The following is a 14,470-nucleotide window of genomic DNA, read 5'->3' as shown; positions in this document are numbered from 1 at the left end:
AAGCAAGAACTTGTATTTCTCAAGAGATTTCACAGTTTCATTCCAAGTCAGAACAACTGTAGTTATTCAAGCCAGAATCTCGGTAAAACTGAGATTTTTTTTTCAGATAAATTATACTGTAAAAGTTTAGATATCATAATGGAAATGTTTATCATAATTTCACACTTCTTTTACAATATGAATTTCACTTTTGATATCATTGTTGTGAAACAAAAAGCCGAACTTTCAAAAGTCAAAGTTAAATTTCTGTTAAGTAATGTTTTCTATGGAAAAAATTTCTTTTTTAATTTTCTTGACCGCTTTGTCACAAAATCCAGAGAAACCATTCTGATACGTAAAGGCAGCTGTATGCATGACATAGAGAGTATATCACCCATTCAAATTTCAGTTCACTCATTTGTGTTTCATTAACATGTGTTTGCAAAGAACATGGAAATGACAAGACACATGGAAATGAACAGTGTGCAAATCACACTATCCAAAGTCATAGCAAAAAGTTCCTCCATCTCAAAAAACATGCAAAGATCACCAGAGAGAAACATTTCTTACCCGGTGGGACATTCTGCAAAGGGGACAAAATAAATCAAACACTTTGAGGAATAAGAAATATCTCTAACCTGTATTCATACATGTAACATGGCCCCTGTTTGCAGAACAGCAGGAGAATTCTCATATCCAGAAAGGCTAGTAGTTTGCCCCAGTAAGCATCCGATTTACAAGAACAGGTAATAGTGATAGTTTCAGAAGCAACAACAAAGAAATACTCACACAAGAAAAACATACACTAGCTCTCTCACAAAAGGTGCCTGCTAACTATAACCAGTTAATATCTAGTTTATATTATGAATATGAAGGTTTACACATAAGTTACTGAACAAATGATGATCCTCTAAAGTGCTGAGCGTGGAGTTCCAGTGAAACGTATGGGTCTAACTCTCTGTAAATCCTGCAAGCTCCTTGCCACTAGGGAGTGTTGTATACCAAGAATTTCACAAGCCTATTTTTGCGTATGCAAAAATCATCTCTAATTGTCAGTCTGCCTGCTTGTATCGGATAGACTCCCCTCACTGCCTATTAGCCAAAGACATACCCCCTAGACAGGACTTTCTGCATAGATGAATTACTAGACTCAAACCCAAACAAAGACAAAAGAAAACACCCCTTATTTCCATTACTGTTCTCTGTAACTACCTTTACATTTCCTAGCAATGGAATTGGCCCTTCCACCCAACACTGGACGTCTCTCTTTTCTTGAAAGTGTCACAAATCAGTTAGGGCCTAAAGGCTGCTTAAAGCCAGGAAAGAGATTCACAATTATAATCCATAGCAGGTACTTTCTGCACTACAGCTGTTACTGACCGTGTCTGGCTAGGCTGTGTGTGACAAAAAAATCATACCCATAGTCCCTCTAGACCATCACGCACACATTGCTGGAGTACTTTCCTCAAACCTACAAAACCCTCCCAAGTTCCTGCCTCAAGTTCAGGCTCAGCTCCTACCTCCACTCCCACATACAACCTCTCACATGGAGAAAGAACTGAACTGGCCACCAGCTGAACCATGGTAACACTAAGGGGACCAGCAATTCCTGCCAGCTGGACTGCTGGTGGCCTACATACCACTAACAGCTGACAGTGGTAGCACCATTTAAGACAGCAGCTCACCCCCACACACTGTGTATTAGCAGCTACTTAGAAAAGTGCTACTTCTAGAATCACTAGGGCAAAAGGCTTGAACTCAACTCCTATTGCTGCCAATAGCAAAACCTCACTTAACTTAAATGTAGGCAACTATCTGACCACCTTTAAAGCAACCAGATATGCAATGGAGCAAGGAGCTTTGCAGGTGAAGACAAACTTCCACTGAATTGTGTAAGCTGTTACAGAAGCATTCCTAGGTGTGTCTTTACTTGCTAGTCAGTGACTTGGGCATTTACACTTGAGTCAGTCTGTTCTTCCAATTGACTTGGACTTCATTTTTGTCATTCCTACTGATCAGATCAATGGCAGAAGGAATGGATTGCACAGCTTTTAAACCCTGTTCCAAAGGGTTGCCTCTCTACTGAACACATGCTGTCTAGTTTTAAGCCCAACAACAGCCAGGTAACATTTAACAACAGGACTTCTGGTGAGCTACAGCAGAACACCAGTGAGAATCTGAAGCTACATCTGCTCCCTATCAGGTTCTCACCTCAGAGGAGGAGAGGAAGCATCATGGATGTAAGTGGGAGCTTCCTCCTCTTTCAGGCTGCAGAGGACAAGTAGGAAAGATCCATTCTCCTCCAGGGCTGTGCTGTTCCCGTAATCCCCCCCATCTTGGACAGCTGCTGCGCAGACTGGGGCAGGGGGGCTCTCCCAGCAGCCCCTCACAGAGACCGGGCTTAGTCTTGGCATATGAATTCGTTTGCCGCCTATGATGGAAAGTGCAAGACATCTCTGGAGTTCTCTGTGAGGCACCGGGCTCTTTTTTTGCCCTTGATAAAAATATTTTGATTTTCAGAAGGAAGATCCATTTCCCTGTCTGCAAAGTGCTTTGCTGTTCAGAACTGTGCCTAAAACATCCTGCTATGAAATAAGCAAGTAGTGCTTTCAACTTCCATAGACACATGAAATGCGAGCTCTCTGAAAGTACAGAACGTTAAAGCCTCACAGTAAAAACTCCAGCAGAAGATAGCAGAAGACAAGGAGTAAGTTACTCTGCTGGAAGGACAGAATGGTACCAGATCTGGTGAAGTAAGCTGCTGATAAGAGTGCAGATAACGCAGAAGCAGGACATGACAGGTGTTGCAGAAGCCCGAGTGTGCCAGAAAATGAAACCTATGAGAGCAGAGGCTCAAAGCAGCAGGACTTGCACATCACTTCACTTGGTCCTCAGAAATACAAGAGTGCCAAAGCTACAGACAACTTAAGCACCTGGACACAGGACAAGTAATGGATGAAGGGCCAATGCATCTGTCAGCATCACACAACCTGGAGATTTTCAGGCCTACTGCTTCATGCATGCACAGGGTATAACAGCTTTCTCAACATGGGAAAACTACAGAAAGCCTTACCCTCCTCCTGCTGGGAGAGTATGTTTGTACTGAAACATTTTTTATAAGACTAGTTCAACTACTAGTGTTATTCCTGTCTGTTCTTGCAGGCGTGGAAATTCCTCTGTTCTCCAGGTCCACCCTGCCAACTTCAAGGCATTGTAAAACCAACACTGCAGTACACAGAGCATGACAAAGCTGACTCTGCAGCTCTAGAGGTCACCACAAATCTTGAAATCTTCAAAAAAGCAGCTCAGAACTGCAGACCCCAAGCAATCTGAGGGGCAAGGCCTATTCCCTCCTCTGTCCCAGTGCACCTGCTGTATTTTATTTCTCCTCTTGCCATTTGAGACTCTTGGGTCCGCATAATCAAAGGACTATAATCCAGGACAAAAGAAGGTAAGTTGCTGCTACTACCAGCATGTCTCCTGCCAGTTACTTTTAGAACACAGATGGTGGTGAGGTAATACAGCTGTGATTCTCCATGAGCACATTTATGGATCACGAAGCACTTGTCACCCTCACAACACTGCTGTACAGAAGCTGCTGTTGCTTTGCTTTACTCGTCTGGATTTTCTAGGTCTTTTGAAGTGTTTACTATGATTTACTAGAGCTAACCTGATGCACCTGCATACACAGGTGATACAAGTTGATGAACTGGGTCTGCTTTGCTCATCTTCATGACTGCAGGATGGTTACCCCTGCCTAACAGAGTCCCAGCTGCACAATTTCCTTTTTGTCTTAACTATTTTTACAGCTAATGACGATGTCTGGCACTTTCGGTCCTTATTATAATACTGTGTTCTACATTATATTTTTTGTAATAAATGTGAATCCACCTTTATTACACCTATGTGCTTTTTGTTACACACCTCTGTACTTCCAAAAGGCTGGAGAGAAACCAGCCGGCCCAGAGCAGACACCTGTGGCAGAGACCAAGCAAGGAAAGACAGACAGTATCTTGAACTACACAGCATCACAGCAATAATCAACAGTGTCTCAATGTCCACTTACATACCATGAAGGTTGCCATGTGTACAAGTGTAATACGAGGTGGCTAATTAGGTATACTGCACTACCAACTATCAGCCAATAGTTGCTATTAAATATTAGCCACTTAGTGCCTCTTTATGTCAAGAAAAGTGGCAGCTACCACTCTGCTGTTACTATTCCTAACAGTGCAGATGCAATACAGTACAGAGATTTATCTTTTCTCATGCTGTATCATGGAGGAATGATGACAGTATCTCTCCTTCAGTTCAAAAGCAAAGGCTACAACTTGATCCAACACTTTTTAACCAATGCCATCACACTTATCCTTCATAAACCTGGTAAAAGTACAATCAGATTCTAACGCAATTATTAAAAAATTGATTTCATGTTACTGAAATTAAGCAACTAGCAAAGAACAAGTACTTTCTTAAAGCAAAACCAGAAATATTTTAGTAAAGGCTGTTCACAGTAATTTTTTTTTATCCTTTAAACAATCTTTATTCTACACTCATTTTGCAAAAAATTGTGTCAGTGTAAAGTAGCAAACCATGAAGGGTGAAAATTGAAAAATGTCCACATTATTTCACATTACTACCAAACAGAAGCAAGTAAATATCAAGTCAAATCACTAAGATCTTTTCTTTTCCCCATCCACTTTGACAAGCAACTACACTGCTCTTTTATTGCCCACATTAAAGTTTTTCCACCTATCCACTATGTGGTATTGGCAGTTAACTCATCAATTCAGCTCAAATAAAGAATTTGCAAATTAATCTAAACCAGGGAATATTTTCATTCTTAAAAAAAAGAGCTTTTTGGTGTGCTGCAAAGCTAGCTGTCCTAGATTTCTGCAGTCACCTGCATATAAAATTCTCCCGGCGTACTTGAGGAGAAATGTGAAACATTTGACAAAAGTACCCCTCAGTGTGATTACAGATAGCAAAAATCTGACCTGAAGACCAGAAGTCCTTGTTTCTCGAGACTGCAGCAAGTCTTCATGAGCATACTGTCGCACCTGAGAATCTCAGCAGTACTCCTCACTTCAGTGCTGTGATTTCATAGTAGAGAAGCATTAAGTAACTTTTGATCCTCATTCCAGAAACAGAGAAGGAAAAACATTAATTTACCTCTACTGCTTCTCTTTCTAGCTGCAGAGCTACAGCCACGGTAGACTGATTTTTCTTTTCCTTTAGGGGCAAAGGAAGGGGCAGGGGAAGAGGGAGGAAGGGAAAAGTAGCTGATTAAATTGTTCAACCAATTCCAGTCACCTGCAGACAATTTATACTAGGTCAGCTGGAGTTCGTCAGGCTCTGCAGTAAAAGGCTGCAACAGCATGTCCAAAATTCTGATAATTTAATATTCACCTAACTGGGAACATGCTGGCTAGACCATTTTGCATCCCATGTAAACAAATATGGTTTGAAAGGGAGAATATGGGAAACTCTGCAAGACTTTCTTATGGGCTCTTATATACATCTGCTGCAGAATTGTGCCATTTATAACGGGTGCCTCCATAATAACTACTACTTAGTCTCTCCCTTTGCTACTTGATCTCTACCAGCTAAGAAGAGGGAATCTGCCTCATCAAGCTCTGGTTGTTCTCTGTACATGAACCACTCAGACCTTACAGGGAGGTTTGGTGTCCCTTATGTTGCATGACAAATACACCGTGGTTTAAGGCTTACCAGTTAGCCTGCAAAGTGGTGTCCTAATGATCCTAGCTTGTCTCTGCTGGAGTTTGTGTGCAGAGTCCCAAAAAAGGGAATATTCACATGAAACAGCTGAATACATTGATGGGTTCTACCAGCAGATTCATCTCCTGGGACTGCAGGCAGGAAAACTTGTTCCAGCTCATGTCTTTGTAACAGCAAGTATCCTCCAGCTGTCTTTTACTTCCACAAACTTTCTTCAGCCTTTCCTGTATACCTACTCCTGCCAAGCTGCGAGAGGGAGAAGCTCAATAATTAAGATAGATAGGGCAATTTAAGGGGAAAGCACAATTTCTGCACCAATGTATTAGTCATTAGCTCAAAGCTGCAGCACTTCTGATGAATGACAGCGTCTTGGGCTTCCAGTCAAATGTCGTTGACCTGCATGGAAGAGTCAGGCCTCTGCACTTCAATTATCTGTGACCCAGTTTAGTGGTGAACATTTACAGGGTTCCTGTCATACTTTGAACTGTAAGCACTTCTGAAGCACCATTAAATCACAGAACTCCCAGCTGCCTATCATTAGCTCCTGAACAACCTTCTCCTGTCCAGAGGACAAAACTTCAGTGTGGCAGGGGAGGGGGGGGAGGGGGGGGGGAAGAGTAAGATTCAACCAATACTTCATCATTCTTGAATAAAAGATAATGCAGTAGTGCAAAGAACTGAAGACATAGACTGCGGTTATCACATAAAATTAAAAGCTTTTTAGTGTTTAAAATAGCATTTACACATAAGCAGCTATATATTAACTATACAGACACTTGGGTTTTAATACAATATCTACAAAAAAGAATTCAATTATGCAATAGACATTTAACAGGAACAGTGCAGTCCATGCTAGTAAGAGGTCACTCTTCGAGTAGAACCAATTCTAGAATAGGTGATAGTCTGGGTTTTCATTATTTAAAATCATGTAACTTTGTTCCTCTACTGTACATAAAATTCTTTACATGTATTTCTAATCACTGATTAGAATTAATAATTTTAAGTCAATCTTATTACAATCCAGTTAAATGCAAAACAAAAACAATTACATCAACTCATGAGCTGTCAAGTCTCAAGATGGGACTGCCCATTTGAATAGAACAAAAATAATATCAAAAGTCAATGTCTGTGCATCATTGCTTGCCATCCAATATACCTTTGGATAAAGTGTCCAGGGGACTGTTACCTTTGAAAAGTAGATTTATTAACAGGAGGTAAAAGACAACAGCAGTGCTTTTAAGACTATTTGCCAAAAAACTTACTCCTCAGAGTTAACGTACTGGGTGGGTACACTACCCCTACAGATAGTACCTCCTTTGGATAGGAGACGTCATCCCAAACTGTTTTCTTATCATTTTCTATCATCTTCCAAACATACCTGTCAGTCCTTGTTAAAAGCTGTTGGCAGGTATGCATGCACATTAAGCTCAGCTGCAGAGCACAGGCAGATGTTGAGGGTCTCACTTCCAGGATAAAAATGTCAACTACTTAAGGCTCCTGCCATGAGGTTGTTTCAATGCCCTATATAGCAAACCCATAACTTCTCATCGTAGTTAGAGGCATAGGTCATGCATTCTAGAGCCCAGCCAGTGCCAGTTACTTGACATTAACATCAGAGAAAAATTTCAGGCCCTGGTGAGAGAAACAGACAGTTCTGCAGGACTCCAGCCTTCAAACTTTCTTCCACCTGGCACAGTACTTCCTATTGTAAGTAGCTTCGTTGGCATCAGTGGCACTTCTTTCTGCAGGTAGTACTGCACCCATTAGGAGAAACTTGCACAGTTAGGCCCCAAGGCCCCCTTGTTGCAAAGACACATGCACATGCATTGAGATGGGATTTGGGAAATCTCCTGTCTTCATTCACTTCTGAAAATTAAGAGCTAGCAATGTTTCCGGCCTAACTTTCCATTCACTCAAACCAGCCTCTCCACTGTACACTACAAGGCGGGGAAATCAAGCTTTTGTTTTACACACAGTGGCCATTATGTATTGCACCGTTCACAGAAGGGTCATTTACATTCTCCTACTGCTGTTCGTAAATAGCAGGTTCTACACGCTATACAGTATTAACCAACTAGCACATCTGTCAGTACATTCAGAGTGCTCATTATTTGCCTGAAATGGATGCCTGTTTGTGGGTGAAGCTAGTTCAGGCTGGATTTAGCAGCCTGATTTCCTCAGCAGACGAACGCTTTCCCACACCTATGTTACGGACTATCAGCCTCATTCCAGAGTTACCCACAAACACGCAAGTATATAACACAGTCGTTTCAACATAGCAGCAAAGACCAGCAAGACACAGAACAGTTTCTGCCAATAGCATAACAACAAGACAAAAAAACCCAGCAGGTGTGTAAACTGCAACTCTTGAAAAGACATAAGGAAATTAAACACATTTCTTCCATGGGTGAAAGCTCAGCCCCCAGCTTGAATCCCTTTTGGAAATATGTTATTAAAATGACAGTCTTTTCCTCCAGCCCTGCAAGTTCTGCCTTAAGACAAAGTGGGCCAGAAAAACTGTAATATATAAGAGACCAGAAAAGTTAAAATTACTTTAAAAGTAGAACCGCTAGTGATTGTCAGTAAAGTCACAGACTCCTTAACAGTGTCTCCTGGAGACATAGCAGAATTACAGAATTATTTTACCCTGATTTATTTCCTTGCTTTAAATGTCAATCTTTCAAAATAGTTTACTGAGTTTAGTTAGCATCTTTGCTGTGTTACTGGGAGGAAGAAAGGAAAAGAAAGGATACTCTTGCACAGTCAGGCTTTAGGTAGTGCCGTTCTTTTGAAGCCATCACCAACTTTGCAATCTATGCTAGCCCATCAGATGGATTATGATGAAAGCACCGCTTTCAGAAATGTTATGTAGCTTTTGGGGAGATTTTTGTAAAGTAAACTGCCCAAAACCTCTCAGCTGGTTTAGAAGCCCAGTGATTAGAGTACCTAGTCTGAGTGACACACACTTTCCTAAATGCCTAGCTCCCTTTTGAAAGTGAGACTTAAGTCTCCAATTAACACAGACATTTGAAAACGTTACTCTGACTTTTGTAAAAGGGACGTGTTTACACACACAGACCTGTAATAAGAAAAGAAGTAGTGAAAAATCTATCAGAATGAACAACATACAAAATGGACAGTTTGAAGAATAATTTTTTCGGGGTGACAAAGGAACATGAAACTACATGTATATAGTGAGAAACACATGTTCTCTTTTGACATTCATATCAGATATTCACACTGCCCATAAAGCATGGAACATAACAAAAAGAAGCTTCTTACCAGTGACGAAAATGCTTATATACAGTAAAGACTGATTTTAAAGCACCTGTCCTAAAACCTGCCAGAAGCAGGTATCTCACAAAAGAGGACTTAACTGAGGCATGGCCCCATGGTCAAATGCCACTAAGTGACTGCAGCTTAACACGTATTTCCCATTAAATGAGCCACCATAACAGAGTGTGGGTGTGCTCTTACCATGCCCTCATTCGGATACTTTAAAAAAGCTTCTTAAACGTCAGTGAAGGTTCCTGAACATACTTTATCAAGCGTCCATAGCCTTAGAGCAAAAAATACACAGTAATGAAATCTTGGGGATATAAAACAGCAGTTGCTTAAGTCAAAGCTCCTCAGCAGGAGCTCTAGCATGGGTCTCATTCTGTGTCAGGTATAAAGATTCATTCGTTGTACCATTTATGAACTGTTCTCAAAACACTCTCTCACCTCTCTGCTACCAGCTAGCCCCCATCTGTCTTCAGAACATGTTCCCTTGGGTAACACTGCAATTGGGATTAGACATCTCCAGATTTCTATTTCAAAAAAAGAGAAAGATACTGCTCAGAAATTAAGAACAGAAAAAGAGGTGATCAAAATGAATAGCTATGTCCCAGTGGGAGCCAGAGTTTACCTACGTCTCTGCTAGAATGGGATAAATATCCCCTTCAAAAGGGAAAAGCTGCAGCTACACTAACAGAATCGCATAGCAGCAATTGCCCTATTTCTGTGGAAATAACTTTGAAAACCTGTAAGCAAGTGCGCATTATAACCAGAAGAAACAGACACATCTGTCAGCAGGGATGTGACTGAAATGCCCAGGAACGGACTGCAGCTACAAAGACACTATCATGATACTAAATGAAATAACTTTACAAGTTCTGCACAATGAACACATACAGTAGCAAGACTCCACCACTCCCTTGATAGAATAATATCTAAAAAAAAAGAAAAAAGAAAGAAAGATTGATTTATTTATACTCCCTAGTCAGCAGAAGAAGGTAGCCACAACTTTGCCTTCTGCTAGGAATTGGTTTGAGCCTGCTCCTTTCCAAGCATGTGTTGTCTGTACACTTGCGGGTGCCATGTCTGCTTAGAGTGCTGACTGATGCATCCAAGAAACATCATTACAAGGCAGTATCACAGATACTAGCCAACGGTCATTTTTTCCTTGTAAGAGAAAAAGCAGGGAAAAATAAAAGTGCTACTATGCATTATTGGAAATTTAGAAGTGAAATATTCACTGTTATGTGAAATAATAGTCCTTGAATCAGCCAAAAAGATACACTAATTGCATTTTAAGTAGGTGCCACAATTACCAAAGCTTATTAAGATGTGAATATACACCAGCCATTCACAATCAAAAACAAGAGGGGAGGGGGAAAAAAAAAAAAAAAAAAAAAAAGAAAGGATAAAGGAAAGATGCCATCAATTTGCTGATATTTAACAATCCCAGGAGATTTTTTGTTGTTGTTGTTGTTGTTCGTTTTTGTGGGGGGTTTTTCTGTATTTTTTGTTTCCTTTTGTTGATTTTTCTGCAACGCAATTGCAAACCAGGAAGGTGTGACATGCAAGACAGCCGAGTTTCTTCCGTGAAGTGTTCGACAATGACCAAACTGCTCGCCCACCCCCAAAACAATCCCCTCCCCGGCCCTTCCCCAAGCAGAGTCTGAAGGCACTTCCTCTCACATGATGTCGACAAAGAATTCACAAGGGTTGCCCATAGCCTTCTGGAAGGACTGCCGGCTCCCCGTCAGCTCCGGAGGAACAGAGCTCAGTTCCCTCACGGGGGGCCCTCCAGGGGGTCCGCTCGTCCCGTAGACTTTGGAGCCCAGCTTGGGGAGGTTGTAGAGGGGTGGGACTCCCGGAGGCCCGTAAGAATGCTGGCTGTGGTGGCTTCTCTCGCTGTGGGTGGCAGAGACGTGGCTTCGGTGGCTGAGCTGGCTGACGGGCCTCTCCCGACGCACGACGCTGGCGCCGCCGCCGCTGCGGGCGGTGTGGTCAGACTCGCTGCCGCTGCCAGCCGACTTGCGGTCCTTCTCTCTGCCAAGAGCTCTCCTGCTGTTCTCGCTGTTGCTTCGGTTCGAGCCGCTGCTTTTGCTTCCTAAAGGCCGCCGGTGAAAAAGGACAGACAGAAAAAAGCAGGATTAGCTCACGTCCCGCTGCCGTCTCCCACATCAGCTCCTACCAAAACCCACAGATCCGGGTACGACCATTGTAATGGCAACAACGATGACAAAACCAGGCCTGAACGTGCTGTTGGTGGCTTATGGGATTTAGCGATGACAACCGGTAGAACAAAGCCGACAAGGTTGTGCCATGCACAGGTACACGTAGACACCTTAGAGCTTGCACAGTGAAAGCAGCAGCTAGCCTACAACTACGGGCTGAAAGCCATCTGCTCTGCTGCCGCCCGACTGACTGGAGGGAGGGGAGGAACAAAAACGGAAGGAAGAAGCAGGCATTTGGGGTTTGACTCAAGCAAACAAGGTTCAATCGAATTGTAACTGTCTCAGTCTTTGCTATCTTCTATCAGCAAAAACTTTTCAGAAAGAAACTCATTTGCCTTCTCTGTCATCCTTGGTCACACTGGGCGTACTCGCACCCAGGGCCAAATCACCTGAAGTTAACAGATGTCCTTTTGCTGGCTTCAGCGCGTAGATTCTTTTAAAATTCATCACTACAGTGTTCTGGGGTTGGAGAACTCTTCCAAAACCAGTTATTTGTTGAACTGCTCTATGATGAATCAATAGCATGCAGGATGTTCCTAGCGGAGGCTACTAAATCAACTTGGAAGAACAAAGGACTGCTGCTGGTGTGTAAGCTGAGTCGTTGCTACATACAAGCTTCACTAAACTTCAGAACTGCTTTTACATTCAAGTTGAAGGTCATGCTCTGTTACCTATCTGTACCTCTGAGAGATAGGCTAGGATGATGTCAGCAGACATTTCCAAGTTAATTATTCTTTAAAAAACCCCAACGAACCAACCCACAGAATATCTCATTAAGTTCATGCCATCTTAGCGCAATATTGTCTTCCCAAAAAGGATCCCCAGCCAGCAGAATAAGGGACCGGCTTTTGAGTCTGAATGAGCCACCGGGATCACTGAAATGGGAAAAACAGAATGATTCTGAGCTGCTCCTTTCCTCAACTACAGACGATCATCAACTTCTGTCTGCTCCAGCTGATGTTTAGAGCAGGCAAATAGAAGAGACAGGAAAACTAGACTGACCTGGTGTGTATAGTGGAAAGCCTAGATTCCCCTGCAGAGTGCAAGAAAAGCTGGGGACAGATGGAAAACACAGAATATAAAATCATTGGACTTGAAGTTAGTATTCTGAGCCTGGGACTCTGAAGTGGTGTTTGCTGATTGTAACCCCTATCAGCTCTTCTCTGCTCTGGAAAAAACACTGTCCTGCTTTGTGCCTCAGTTTTCTTCTATCTGTAAATGGAGATATTAACATGGGTTCAGCTGCCTCCGTCAAATACTACAAAGATTCATTAAGGTGAGGTTTTTGAAGAGGTAAGGTACTCCCTGAGCTGTCATTTCAAATGTTTCGTAACAATCTTGTAAAAACAAATAAGACAGGAGAAACTACTTGTTAGCAGGTTGACTGTTACAGCCTTTGCTCCAAAGAACATGGAGATTAACTCCAAGAAGCATCTTTGTAAGCTCTCCAGTGTGGCACATTGTTCACAGTGGAAGAAAATTGACATTTTATTTTAACCCTTCCACAGCTAATATGCCTCTGCCTTTATCTCATGATACATTCTGTTGCTACCCATCCAACCTTCTGTTGCTACCCATCCAAGCCCTGCAAACCTTACCAAAGTCATTATTGCTTGATGCAAGCTCCCCATTCACAAGAATTCATTGCTAGTTCCATAGCTCGTGGCTGAGTAAAGACCATGCAGGGGAGAAAGCAAGCTGCACTGAAAGCGTTTATTACTGATCTTGAGAGGTCTTCCACAGTCAGTAGGACTGAGACTGCCTTGTGGCAATCCATCACGTTGCTACTCCAGACTTCAGTATATCCAGAGTAGCAGGTCTAGCTGATCTGCCAAGACTCCAAGAGGTCAAGTGGTTAATGCAGACTTATCTCAGAAGAACCTGGCTTTCTGCAGCTGCACTCCAAGCTGATTACATGGCAGAAAGCAAATAGAGAAAACAATCTACCATTACAGCAGTCTTATCTAAGAATAATCAGCAGCATAGCCGTTCTCCTCTGGTCATGTTGAGGTTCACTCTCTGCCTGACATGCCTTTAAATCCTGTCACAGAACAAACAATCAGAAAGTCCTTCTAAGCCTTGAGTTTAAACGCAAACTAATAAGAGCATCACCTTCTTGGCAGCTGGGGACTGGCCTGTCTTGGAGACGTGCAGCCCAACCTAAGGCTGAGGTGTGAAATGCTGCTAACTTGACACAACCACAGCAGTGTTTGTTTCCATCTAAGGCCAACTTTAAACCTAAGTGTCATAAAATGGATTTAAAGAATCTGCATTTCAAATGCCTAGAAAAGCTGCACTCTGCGTTGCCACAACATACTATCAGCCTTCACTCTCTATTACTGCTGGACACCAAGCTTCCACCCCCTAAAGCCACAGAGGCTCCAGCTGCCTCAATAATGTTTCATGGGAACAGAAGTTTCCACGTGGATCCTCCTGGACAAGGGCAGGAGAGCCTCCAGAGACAGTGTAGAGAGGCTCTGAAGACCCTTCTATTGGTCCTGTCTCAACAACTGACATCCTCTGAGCTTGAACAAATCCATCCTTCCTACTTCTTTCATCTCTTCAGACTGTAACCTGATGATCTCTCACTATCCATCTGTATAGCGAGCATCTACCAGAACAGGGATGTGACTTTAACCTAAACGCTACGGTAACAGAGATGATGTTTTGCAGAGGAGCTGGTCCTCACACCAGTGCCATTCCCTACAGCAAACCTGTCCAAGCCTTTAAAAATAACCTAAGCCCTGGGTACCACAAGCAGGGACAGATGATGTGGCTCAGATGAAGCAAGCAGCAACCTGAATTGGAACAGAGCCTTAAACAGAACTGCAACATCACATAAAACTTTGCTAGATCTCCCTTCCCATTTGTTGCCTGCCAGAACACGGTCTCAGTCTGTCTCTTGACCCAAATCTTAGGCTTTTGTCTGTAATCATCAGCAAATACACTGCATTCATCTCAAAAATGTGACATTCACTGGGCTCTGGAGCAGTGCTCTTGTTCACCAGATGAATTCAGTTACGATCTAGCTTCGCACATAAAAGAGAGACTTCACAAGAAACCCAATTCTAACACTCTATATTGAGAGTGACCAATGCAGCCCTCTGTCCCAGCACTCTTACCTGCCTGAGACATCTGGACAGTGCTCAAGTGTCTTTCAGTAAGTAAATGAGCAGTGGAAGGGCACTGGTAAATAAATCCAATCCATATGGCTGACCTCAGACTAATAAATTTGGAGCTGTGATTAT

The 14,470-nt window shown here is 42.5% G+C and overlaps 1 protein-coding gene across 4 annotated transcripts in view; it reads right to left on the bottom strand.

The window, feature by feature from the left end:
• Positions 1-6,414: 6,414 nt before the first annotated feature.
• DVL1 (dishevelled segment polarity protein 1) overlaps positions 6,415-14,470 on the bottom strand; it is a 105,173-nt gene continuing 97,117 nt past the window's right edge. For 3 of the 4 annotated variants that reach the window (XM_052792695.1, XM_052792696.1, XM_052792697.1), the window contains one exon: positions 6,415-11,095. In XM_052792695.1, the coding sequence (XP_052648655.1) occupies positions 10,677-11,095 (419 nt within the window). In that variant the 3' untranslated portion in view covers positions 6,415-10,676. The remainder of the gene's footprint in view (positions 11,096-14,470) is intronic. The other variant, XM_052792698.1, reaches the window with a different exon arrangement.

The sequence above is a fragment of the Harpia harpyja genome, chromosome 7 (assembly GCF_026419915.1).
Source record: "Harpia harpyja isolate bHarHar1 chromosome 7, bHarHar1 primary haplotype, whole genome shotgun sequence".
Lineage (NCBI taxonomy): Eukaryota > Metazoa > Chordata > Aves > Accipitriformes > Accipitridae > Harpia > Harpia harpyja.
The sequence above is the reverse complement of the archived record's forward strand: the minus strand, read 5'-3'. Positions and strand labels throughout refer to the sequence as shown.